The sequence below is a fragment of the Myotis nattereri genome (genome assembly GCF_964212035.1).
Source record: "Myotis nattereri genome assembly, chromosome: 5".
Lineage (NCBI taxonomy): Eukaryota > Metazoa > Chordata > Mammalia > Chiroptera > Vespertilionidae > Myotis > Myotis nattereri.
Genome location: NC_138080.1, coordinates 72,311,405 through 72,323,247, shown reverse-complemented (window position 1 = coordinate 72,323,247; position 11,843 = coordinate 72,311,405). Strand labels below are relative to the sequence as shown.

The window sequence follows — 11,843 nt, the reverse complement described above, 5'->3', positions numbered from 1 at the left end:
CAACAACTTAGAAGATGGGGTCTCTTGGGCTATCTCAGGTCTTGATGGTGAGTGGAGTGTGCTCTTCTATTAACTTGAGGGAAACAGTAAGGAAAGGGCCTTGCCAAGCTCTTCCAGCTGGTGAGTGGCTGTTGCAGGGCAAAGGAAGGCAGCTGAAGATGAAGCTGGATCCTGCCCATGAGGTTAGGGCCCAAGGTACACTTTCCTCTCTGCGCCAGGCTCTGGGAGGAAGGGCAGTGAGGAGGTATCAGCATGCAGAGGCTGAAGCCCAGCCCTCGCAGGTGTGAGTGGGTGTCAGGTGGACAGGAAGGACCCTGTGGCACACTACTGCAGTGGGTCCAGATCTCCCACCACCCTTCCCCTTGGGATAGGGAAGCATCCAGGGAACTTCTTGGCTAGGATTCAGCGTACCTTGAAGCGCACAGTGCACCACTGGCAGAGGAAACTCGGAATCACTTCCCAACAAGTCTTCCTGAGCTCACCTGCTCTGAGAGGGAGCTGGGGACTCGAAGATAAGCTTGGAGCTAAGTCTGGTAAGGAGGCAGACATGGGAATAGTGGGAGCCAGTGTGAGCAGGTGGCAGAAATCATTTAAGAGCTGGCAGGGCTGGGACTAGGGAGGGAAGGCCCTTTGGCTACAAAGGTGTCAGAGTTGGTGCCCTCCAGCACACAGGACCAGATGTATCTGGATAGTCTAGGGCCGTGGTCGGCAAACTGCGGCTCGTGAGCCACATGCGGCTCTTTGGCCCCTTGAGTATGGCTCTTTCTAAGCCTTAGGAGTACCCTAATTAAGTTAATAACAATGTACCTACCTATATAGTTTAAGTTTAAAAAATTTGGCTCTCAAAAGAAATTTCAGTCGTCGTACTGTTGATATTTGCTCTGTTGACTAATGAGTTTGCCGGCCACTGGTCTAGGGCCTCTGGTGGTTTAAGATGGCTAAACATGAGGTGGGGTGGGTGAGGTGTGGAAGAAGGGAGTGCCTGGAGCTGAGGTCAGTGAGATACAGCCATGTATGGCTTTGGAAGCAGTAACTTGGGGTCTCATCTGGAAGGCAGTGGAAGAATGCCTGCCCAGCATGTACAAAAGCACCCCAAGTTTCCTTTGGGAAACTCTCCACTCAGTCCGTGTGGTTTCGATGGGGCCGGGTTTGCACCCACTGCACACACACATCACAGACACCTAGAGCTGTGTGACAGGTGGGGCTGTTTGGGATCTTTGGTTGCAAGGTAGAAAGTGTTTTTGTTTTTTAAAGAAAGGATGGGGGGGAGCTGATTGACAGGAAGAAGACTGGGGCGGCTCCAGGGCCTTAGTCGCAGACCCGATTCTCCCAGAAGGAAGATGCTACAATCACGTTCATGTCTGCATTGCTGACATAAACCCAAGGAATCTGAATAACCAGACTAGAAACCTGCCCACTGTGCATCCGGAGAGTAGGGCACTTGGGTTAATAGGTCCACCATGATGACATCCCTGGGACACAATGATTCCTACCCCACCCCCAACCCCCCAAATAGAGAACCTAAGAGTCCTAAGACAGCCAGGTTCTGGCTCAGCCTAAACAGTGAGGCCATCACTAGGGCTCAATTCTGTTGCCGGGGATGAGCAGGGTCCATGGAATCCAGCGCTATGGATCAAGCACTGGGTTCTGCTGCTATTTCCTAGTAGGCATGTGGTGATGTAGGCTTGCTGGAGACACAGTGGGAGCGGCCTTGAGGCCATGAATTCATGGTTGGCGCCACACTGGGGTACCTGCCGGCTCCAACCCCTGCCCACTGCAAGCGTGCAGAGCCTGTCAGTATATGGCCAGGGCCTGGACATGCGTCTGCTCTCCGGGCTGCGGGGTGGGTGGGTGTTGTGTCTAGACCTCAGCTGCTTGGCTGAGCATCCCGTGTGCTCGGCTGATGGTGTGCACTGGGTTTGCCTGCATATGCCAGGCCCAGAAAGCCTGTTGCTAGATGTGCGGCGCGGCGAGCGCATTCCCTGTGCCAGAGGTGCCCGGCTCGGCAGGTGGGTGCGGATCCTCCGCCTTTGGCTCCCGGGACTGTCTCCGCCGCCGCGAGGTGTGGGGGGCAGGGGCCCGCGGCTGGCGGCCGCGCGCGCGCACGCCGGGCTCAGGACGCGCCGTGTACGCGTCCGTGCGCGCGCCCCGCGGCTCCAGCCCCTCGCTCCGAGCCGCCTTCGCTGCCACAGTCCGCTTCCCGGGGCTGCTGTCGCCTCCCCCCGGCCGGGGGCTTTGTCCGCGGGGCCCGCGCCGCTCTCCCGGAGCCAGGACGACGAGCTCGAGGAAGATGCCTGGGCCCGTGAGTACCGCGGCGGCGGCAGCGAGCCGGTGGGCAGGCAGTGCGGGCGGAAGACTGTCCCGGGGCCACCCCCCTTCCCGCGGACGGCTCCGCGCCCGGGCCCGGGTCGCCGCCTTGGACCCCGGCCCCGGCCAGCCCCTCTCCCAGCCCCCACGGCAGGGAGGGAGGGAAGGAGAGGGAGGGCGCCAGTGAGCGAGGGAGCCGGAGCGGGGCGCGAGCAGCCACTGGTTCGCTTGGAAACGGTTGTCACAGCAACGGGGTTTCGCTCCTCGGTAACGCGACTGTGGGGCGGCGACACCCTCTCCCAGCCCTCCCCCACCCCATGCGGGGCCTCAGCCCCCGGGCACAGGAGGAGAGGGGATGCGGGGACTACCCCTCTCACGGTTGGGGCGGGGGACTTAGCCCCTCTGGCCCGTTAGGTTGTGCCTGCCTCCACAACCCGTCGAGGGTGGGGGTGGGGGTGAGCGCACCTTGGAGCAAGATTTGGCTCCCACGTGGCTGCAGTCGTCGCAGCGGGGCCCCTGGGGTGGCAAAGGTAGGGGGGCCCTGGCAGGAAGAGGCATGGAAGCTGGATCCGGATCCCGCCACCCCCACCTGCCTTTGAAATGATGATGTTTCTTACCAGGGGAGAGGGCAGAAGCTGGAATCTCTCGTCCTCCTGGCCAGGGCATGTGCCAAACGTGGCTTGGGCCGGTGGTGGGTCTGTACTACTCATTCCAAGCCACCTTTCTGCAGGGAGGGGTGCGAGCAGCGTGTGCAGGGGCAGAGGAAAGGACTTTGCTGACCCGGGCCAGATGGGAGCACCCCAGCCCATTGTCTGGATCACAAGTGTCCCTATCTTATCTGAGCACAGAGCCCAAACTGTGCTGGGTGGCATGCAGGTTGGCCGCAGGCTGGCCAGTGCCACATGGAGATGCCCTGACCCAGGGAGCTCCTCTGGACAGAGAATGGCAGCAGAGTCAGAGGAAATGACCTCTGGCTCCCACCCAACCTCCCCTCAGTGTCAATGTGCTGGGGAGAGAAATGGCCCTCCAGCCAGCTCTCCTGGGTCTGACTCAGCAGATGCCATCCCCTACTGACCACAGGCCTCGACCACAACCGCCACCCCTGGCTTTCCCTTCCCACCCAGGGTGGTGTCCTGGGCACCAGAAGTGACCATTACCCTGGGCATTGAGACGTTGGCATAGATGTCCATGGATGAGTGGTGCCCTGAGCCAGGCCCAAGTCTCCTTCCCACAGACAGTAGGCCTCTGGAATGATTCACAGGCCCTTTCGTTCTCTTTCTGCTTGGGGGTGAGGGCTCTGCATCCATTATTCCTAATCCGTACAACAGTTTTGCAAGGTAAGTTTATTACCCCATTGTAGCATTGAAGATTCCTGAGGCTCAGGGAGGTAGTGACTTGCCCGAGGTCACACAACCAGTCAGAGTGGAGCTAGGTTTCCAGGGCTGGTTCTGCTGGCATCACCCCTCTGCCTGCTACACATCTCTTGTGAGCCAGGCAGGAAAGAACTGTGGAGCTTTCTAGAGGAACATCCTTAGCCTTCTTTCACATTCCTCCAGTGAGCAAATGCGGTCTTTCCTGCCTTGGTGCACCTTCTTCCAGAAATAGCCAGATTTTGCTCCCTGAGGTGCTCCACAGGACTGGTCTGCTGCCAGGCTGGCTCCCACCCACCCTCCCTCCATTTTCTCTCTCTGGGGAAGACCAAGCAGTGAGGTTTGCCTCAGTATCCTGGGAATCTCCCAAGGTTCTAGTTCTTAGTTTTTGGCCTGATCACAGAGCAGCTGTGGGAGAAGGAATTTAGCAAAGAATGACCTATGTAGTGCTGGCCCTTGTGGGTGCTCAGTCTAGCTCCGTGGTTGGAGACCCAAATGCCCTGAGGGCCCAGGGTGGGGAGTGCCAGGGAGCTACTGAGCTGCAGTCAACGTCACCATGTGAGAATGTGGACTAGGTGTAACCAGACTGTCCAATTTTCAAGATGAGGCAAAAATCCAGACTTTCATGTAAAAACTCCTGGTTTTTAAATGTTGGCAACTAAATATTTTTTAAAAATTGATTGTGGACCAACAAAACACGCCCATGAACCTTGTTCAGCCTGTGAGTCACGAGCTGCGACCCCTGGCCCACAGTGAAGTGATGGCACTTTTTGCCAGACCATGCCAGGCTTGTGTAGATGTAGCACCATGGTGTGGTTTCCACATATGAGCCTCTTGAGGCTGCAAGATGCTGGCATTTGGTTTGTCACATGCAGCTCTGTACTCTGGTCGTGAAGTATTTTCACCTCCCTCGTCTGTTGTGTTCCTCCATTGGGCTGCCAGGCAGGCTTCGTCATCCCTGTCCTGCAGGTGAAGTCTTCAGCTCAGCCATGAGAATAGCTGGCATAGGGTCACATGGACCCAGCAGGGCAGGGCGGGGAAGAAGCAAGATTTGAACTCAGGGCTCCCCCAACAATGCTCTGTGTGTCACCCCAGGCCGCCCCTCAGAAAGAGTGGATCCTCATCTCCCCCTTCATTCCCCAATTTGTAGTCAACTCTCCTTGGAGGGACAAATCTGAGTATAGTAGATACTGACCTAAGTAAGGCCCCTGTGCCCAGAAGCCTCCTGGGGCTCCTGTCTCTGTTGTCCCATTTGCAGTTCCCCAAGCCTGGGGTTCATGGCCCAGTACCATGATTAGGTCACAGAGATGCTGCCTACAGGTACTGGTGCCAAGCTAGTAGCTGGCCGAGCTGGAAAGGAGGTTGTGGCCAGCTCCATGCTTGGCTGACTTTGGCAACTGGGACAATTCCCATCATTTCTCTCTGGCCTGAGTTCATCTGTCTTGGTGTGAGAGGAGTGTAAAAATGTCACCAGTGCCTTCTTGCCAGGACAGTGGACTTTGCAGTCACTGGACTTCACAGTGTGGGCCTAAGGCGGCCCCAGCTTCTTGTCTGTCGAATGGGGATGGCAGCAGCCACCCTCTGGGTGTCACTGAGATACTGAATACAAAGAGGCTAGCAGTGAGCCTGGCATGTGCAAGGGCACACAGGACATGTTAGCAGCCTCTTCCTTTTCTTTTCTTTTTTTTTTGCTATAAAGCATTTTTAACTTTCTTTTTTATTGAATTATTGGAGTTACATTAGTTAATAAAATTATATAGGTTTCAATGTACAATTCTATAATACATCACCTGTATATGTGTTCACCATCCAAAGTCTGATCTCCTTCCACCACCTTTTATCCCCCGTTTACCCTCTTCTACTGGCCACTACCCCCTGCAGCCACCGACTTCCACCCCATCCTCACTCCTCACACACACTCGGCTCCCTCTCTCCTCTGTCCCCTGGTCTGAGTCCCTGTCCCTTCACTTGATTGGTACCTTTGGCCTCACATGCAAGGAACCTCATGACCCAGAACCCCAACTGCTTGGGGTCTCCTCTACCCACAGCAGAGAGTGGCAAATGCTTCCATGCATATTTCCTCTATGAGGACAGAGATGTATGGTCCTCAGCTTGCTTATAAAACAACCTGCAAGGACCAAGAGCTGGGCGATGGCCTCTCTCTGTGACATTTTGATGAATGGCCCTCATTCCCCAGGAATGAATTGGATGCAGACCCAGCTCTTGAGGCATTCCTTGTCCCTACAGCTATAAGACCAAATAGGTAACCGGACGCCTCCAGTCACTCCTTCGGCAAGTGGTTTTTTAGCTACTGTGTACCAGGTGATAAGGACAGGTGCAGCCTCTGGTGTTGGACATAGGCCTATAGAACACTGTTATATCATTGGGCTTCTTATCCAGCCTTGGAGGTGAGGTGGCTCAGGGCTGACTTGTCCCGGGAAGTGACAAGTGAGGCTGTGAAGTTGAGTAGTGAGTGCTGGGGCAAGAACAGTAAGGATGTATTACAGGCCCCTTGGCGAGAGAAAGCAGAACTGTAGGCAGTACAGAATGGAGCCCTCAGAGGTAAGGCTGAAGAGATCTTGGCAGGAGCTCATCTCAGAGGCCATGATCTAGGTTAGTGGTTCTCAAAGTGTGTTCCCTGGACCAGCAATGCCAGCACTTGCTGGGAATTTGTTAGAAATGCAAACTCTCAGGCCCCCATCCCAGACCTGGGGGCGGAGCCCAGTACTCTGTTTTAACAAGCCCTCTATGTGGCTCTGGTGCTTACTCCAGTTTGAGAGGTTCCCATCTAACTGTGTTAAAGAGCTGGACTGTCTCCTGAGACAGTGGGGAGTTGTTGGAGGGTTCAGGCCAGAGAGGGCCCTGGGAAAATGGGCAATGTGGAGAGAGGGCAGGCTGGGCAGGAACACAGCACAGAAGTAGAGACAGTGGTGGCAACCATGGTAATAGGGGCCTACGTGAGAGATGCTGGCAGCCTGGCCAAGGCAGTGGCAGGGGAACCAGAGGAAGTGGACAGATGAAGACACACTACACTGAGGGTGAAAACAACAGGATTTAGTGGATAGCGTAACTGGTGGGCCCTTTGCTGAGATAAAGGACCCAGTAGCAGATCTTTGGGAGCCGGGGTTCTTCAACCTACAGGGGTACAGTAGGTCCAGAATGAGACATCTAGGTGACCTTGGGTGTCATTTAATCTCTTTGAGCCAAGTGTTCTCATCTGTCAAATGGGAAAAGTGCTAACGGTTCTCAGGATGACTGCGAGAACGGCCCGTGGGATCCAGCCCTTGGGCAGGAACGCCTTGGGGACACTCACATCTCTGCACCCCCAGCTCAGAAGCCTTGAAAAGCACTAACATTTGTTGAGCGTCTCCAAGCCCTTTGCACAAATTAGCTCCATCTTCACCGTGGTCATTGAGGAGGACACTGAGGCGACATGGAGTTCAAGAAACTCACTGCCCTGGGTCTCTTTTTTACGCCCTCCTGTGCTGCCAGTGAGCATGTGGCCTCAGAAAACTGTGCAATCCAATGTGCTCACAAACTCTACAAATAAATCAAGATGGAATCCTTAAAAAAATGTTCAAATAACCTGCAAAAAAAGGTAAGAAAAGAGAAAGAGGAAACGAAACAAATCATAAAATGACAGACTTAAGGATGAGTCCATCTGAACGCACTACTCCTAGCACAGCCAGAGGCAGACACAGAGCAGGGATTTGGTGTGAACAGTCTGGAGAGGCGGGGGAAGGTCAGTGTGTACAAGAGGCTGCAGCAGGTCTGCTGGAAGCATGACAGAGGCCCAAGGAGCAAAGAGCTTGGGGAGCCCTTGAGCAGCGTGGCCTGGTCAGGAAGTGAATTTGGAAAGGCCTACAAGGATGTCCTGATGGTGATGGACTGAGCACCTACTATGGGTGAGATGAGATGGCCTGAGAGGATACTGGGCAGGAGCCAGGCCTCGGGCAGGGTCTCACGCACTAAAACTGAGCGTTGGTGCCAGAGGGTCAGCTCAGCTGTAAGACTTCCTCTCGTGGACACACAGTGGCCTCGTCTAAAATGCAGCAGTGGTTCCTGCCTCCTGACCGAGGGGCCACAATGGCACTCAGCTGGTCTTGGCCTGCCCCAGGCTGTTCTAGTGCCCAGCCAGCCACACTGGGCTCCTGAGGGCAGGGTCTCTGTCCTTTTCTCCTGGTTAACCTGGAGCTGCCATCAATTTCTCCTCCACCATGTAGCCTTTTCCCACTCTTGAGCTGTGGGCTGAGGGCCAAAAGGGCCAGGGCCTTGATGAGAAGGAGCAGGAAGGCACATTTTGGCGACAAGCTGGCCAGTGTCCCCGTGGCTGCCAAGTCCTCATGTACAGGTGCACACGCACCTGGCTTTTCATATACAGTTCGGTTGTCATGTAGGGAAAGGTGTTTTTTTTTTTTTTAAATATATTTTATTGATTTTTTACAGAGAGGAAGGGAGAGAGATAGAGAGTTAGAAACATCGATGAGAGAGAAACATCGATCAGCTGCCTCCTGCACACCCCCCACTGGGGATGTGCCCGCAACCCAGGTACATGCCCTTGACCGGAATCGAACCCGGGACCCCTCAGTCCGCAGGCCGACGCTCTATCCACTGAGCCAAACCGGTGCTGGCAGGGAAAGGTGTTTTGACACAGACTTTGCATTCAGACTTGGGCTAAATCTTAGATCCCCCCCCCCCTCTTATTAGCTTTGTGACTTGGAGCAAGTTCATTTCCCTGTCTGAGCTGGTCTCATCTATCAGATGGACTCCCACCCCCATGAGAAAGTGCTGGTGAAGATCACACAAGATTCTGCATGAAAAGAGCCTAGAACAAGGCCTGACACACAGTAGACAGGCCTTGGTAGCTAGTTCTATTTCTAAATTCAGCTAGACATCACCTCCAGCCACAGAAGTGCCCTTTCTGACCCAGAGCTGTTCTTGCTCTGCAGGCCAAGGGGCCCCCTAGTTAGTATCAACTTCCTCAGAGCATTCCTGAAAATTCCTGTGGGCTCAGGAAAAGGAGAACAACGGATTTATTTAACTCCCAGTGACTGGCAGCATCGTGTTTTTATCAAGGCTGCGTCGCCATGGCAGCCTCATGGCAGGGCTGTGGAGGGGGTGGGTGGAACTATTGTTCCTGCCATTGTCTGTTCCGGAATGCAGGCCCAGGATAACGGGACTGGCACAGGCACCAAGTGGCACATGGCACAGGCAGCTGTTTCGTCTGACAAGAGCCCTCTTGGGGTGGCCTGTGCCCTGGCTCCCCCCCAGCTTCCTGCCAGACCAGTCTGAGATGGCTTGATGTGGAGCCCCCAGGTTGGGGCTCAGGCCCACCATGGCCCCCAAAGCTGGATGTGTTCCTTGGACATGTTGAGGATAGGGGTGTCCATGGGGCTCCTGGGAGAGGCCTCACAACATAGCTCAGGCAGCACTCTTCTACCCCAGGCTAGGGTGTTGTAGTCAGGCTTGGATTTAAATTACAGCACGGCCACCTGCTATCTCTACACCTAATTGCTTCCCCCTTCCTTATCTTTAAAATAGGACTAATTACAGTTACCCCAAAGGGTGCTATATGAAAGCCCCTGAGTAAAAGGCATTCAAGAAGGGCTCATTTCTGCTCTGCGGAGGTGATGAACAGTCGCCTGCCATCTGTCACTCTGCCGTCAGGGTCCCCTCCCACATACCTCTTAGGATGCCAGGTTCCCCTCCCAACCCTGGCTGTGGAGAGGAGTTGGGAGGAGAGGGGCCCGTCTGGAGTGATGCGGGACCAGGTGGTACTAAAGACTTTTCCTCCCCTCTGGGGAAAGGGGAAGGAATTGAGGGGAAGCGACCCAATGTCCTGGAGCTAGAAGGGCAGGGCCAAGTGGGACTAAGCAGGAGTAGGAGGTGAAGAAACTGGGATCTGGCTGATGGAGGCACATAGAGGAAAGGAAGAGGGAACAGCTCACGCTGGGAGGGTATTCGGCGCGGACAAAGGCAGATAGATGCAGCGGGAACTACCCGCCCCGAGCTCCCGCTAGAGAACAGCGACCATCGGGAGATCGCGGTGCGGGCTGGGATGTTCCATGCTTTGGGCAGCCAGGGGTGGGAGCGGGTACAAGACCTAGAGCGCCTGGGGCTGCTAGACACATGCACAGGGCTGAAGATAGGCGCCTGTGGTTGGTTGTGTGCCTCTAGGTGGGCCACCCTTTCCCCGCCGCCAAGCAACCAAGCGGGGCTCGGGGTGCGGGTGGCGGGCGAATCTCCCTTGCGCAGAGGCCCAGTCTGGCCTTCGCGCGCCCCCTGCTGGCCTGCCTGGAGTTCCCTCGGCTCAGCCGCAAGGCCGAATCTCAGGCCCGGGAAAACCCTACCGGGGAAACCTCGAGGTGTGACGTCACCCTCGTCGGTGACGTCACCGGCCTCGGGGAGTGTGGGGGTTCCGGCAAAGGAGGCATCCCCGGGACTGTACAGGGCACCGGCAGGGAAGTCATCGGGGGCTGCAGCGCGCCTTCACCGCGCCTTATGTCTGTCCCATAGGTCCCGCGCGGCCCCGGGTGAGGCCTGCCCGCTCGCCCGCCGGCACCATGGGAAGGAGCGGGCACCGGTACTGCTGCCCCCCGCCGGCGCGCGCAGGACTTGAGCCTCGCCGCAGGCAGCCCCCGGCCGCAGGTCCCCAAGTGACGCTGGCGGCTCCTGGGAGCGTGGCGCGGGCCCGGGGCCACGTAGAGGAGCCCAGTGTCCAGTGAAGCTGCCGAGGACCCGCCGCCCGCGCCGCCGCCATGGTTATGTCCCAGGGCACCTACACGTTCCTAACGTGCTTCGCTGGTTTCTGGCTTATCTGGGGGCTCATCGTCCTCCTGTGCTGCTTCTGCAGCTTCCTGCGCCGCCGCCTTAAACGGCGCCAGGAGGAGCGACTGCGTGAGCAGAACCTGCGCGTCCTCGAGTTGGAGCCCCTCGAGCTTGAGGGCAGCCTGGCCGGGAGCCCCCCGGGCCTCGCGCCTCCGCCACCACCGCACCGCGGCCGCCTGGAAGCGCCGGCGCACGCGCACCAACACGTGCACGTGCACCCGCTGCTGCATCACGGGCCGGCACAGCCCCACGCGCATCCGCACACACACCACCACGCACTGCCGCACCCGCAGCCGCCGCACCTCTCCGTTCCGCCCCGGCCCTGGAGCTACCCGCGCCAAGGTAAGTGCCGACCTAGGCCGGAGCGATCGGGATGGGCGGGGCCTCGGCCGCGGGCTGACTCGTGGTCTTCACTGGACCGGTGGCCCCAACCTAGGAGGGCACGGGCTCGGGCTGGGCCTGGCGTTGGCTAAGGTTTCTGCGGGAGGCTGGAGACTTGGCTAAGGTTTCTGCGGGAGGCTGGAGACGGGTGGTCTCACACCTTCGGACCGCTTCCCACTCCACAGCAGAATCGGACATGTCCAAGCCTCCGTGCTACGAAGAGGCGGTGCTGATGGCCGAGCCGCCGCCACCCTACAGTGAGGTGCTCACGGACACCCGCGGCCTCTACCGCAAGATCGTCACGCCCTTTCTGAGCCGCCGCGAAAGCGCAGAGAAACAGGAGCAGCCGCCGCCCAGTTACAAGCCGCTGTTCCTGGACCGAGGCTACACGTCGGCGCTGCACCTGCCCAGCGCCCCGCGGCCCGCGGCGCCCTGCCCTGCGCTCTGCCTGCAGGCGGACCGAGGCCGCCGGGTCTTCCCCAGCTGGACCGACTCGGAGCTCAGCAGCCGCGAGCCGCTGGAGCCCGGAGCTTGGCGCCTGCCGGTCTCCATCCCCTTGTTTGGGAGGACTACAGCCGTATAGAGGGGTGCCTGGCGACCCGAGCCCCAACAGTAGACTCCTGGCCTGACTGAGAGGCTTTTTAAATACTTCCCTTTGGACTGCGGGGGGTGGGAGGGATTTCTTACCCCATTTGTTACATTTTGAGGATAATAAAGGTGTGTGATCTGTTTGGTACAAGCGGAGGGGACACCCACTGCTTGCGTCCAAGGTTCTGGTGGCCAGGTGTGCCTGGGCCTTGGCAGGAGGATGCAGAACTAAACCTGAGGTCAGCCTGCTTCCCCCAACAGCCTCAGACCCCCTCTTCCCTGCCCATGAAATCACGGTGAGGTGCCCATGTGGCCTTACAGGTGGGAAAAGTTGGGAAAAGGGGTCAAGGGCAGGCGGCCCAGCAGCAG

General features: G+C 57.3%; 1 protein-coding gene across 3 annotated transcripts; it reads left to right on the top strand.

Annotated features, from left to right (window-relative positions):
• Positions 1–2,115: 2,115 nt before the first annotated feature.
• Positions 2,116–11,625, top strand: PRR7 (proline rich 7, synaptic). Of its 3 annotated transcripts, none has more exons than XM_081091684.1 (3): positions 2,116–2,302; positions 10,194–10,847; positions 11,072–11,625. In XM_081091684.1, the coding sequence occupies exons 2-3, from the start codon at positions 10,436–10,438 to the stop codon at positions 11,467–11,469; spliced, it is 810 nt and encodes a 269-aa protein (XP_080947810.1). In that variant the 5' UTR covers positions 2,116–2,302; positions 10,194–10,435; the 3' UTR covers positions 11,470–11,625. The 3 variants fall into 3 exon arrangements, with proteins under 3 accessions (XP_080947810.1, XP_080947812.1, XP_080947811.1); XM_081091686.1 differs by having other exon boundaries at positions 2,177–2,302; positions 11,075–11,625; XM_081091685.1 differs by lacking the exon at positions 2,116–2,302 and adding an exon at positions 6,866–7,275.
• Positions 11,626–11,843: the final 218 nt, after the last annotated feature.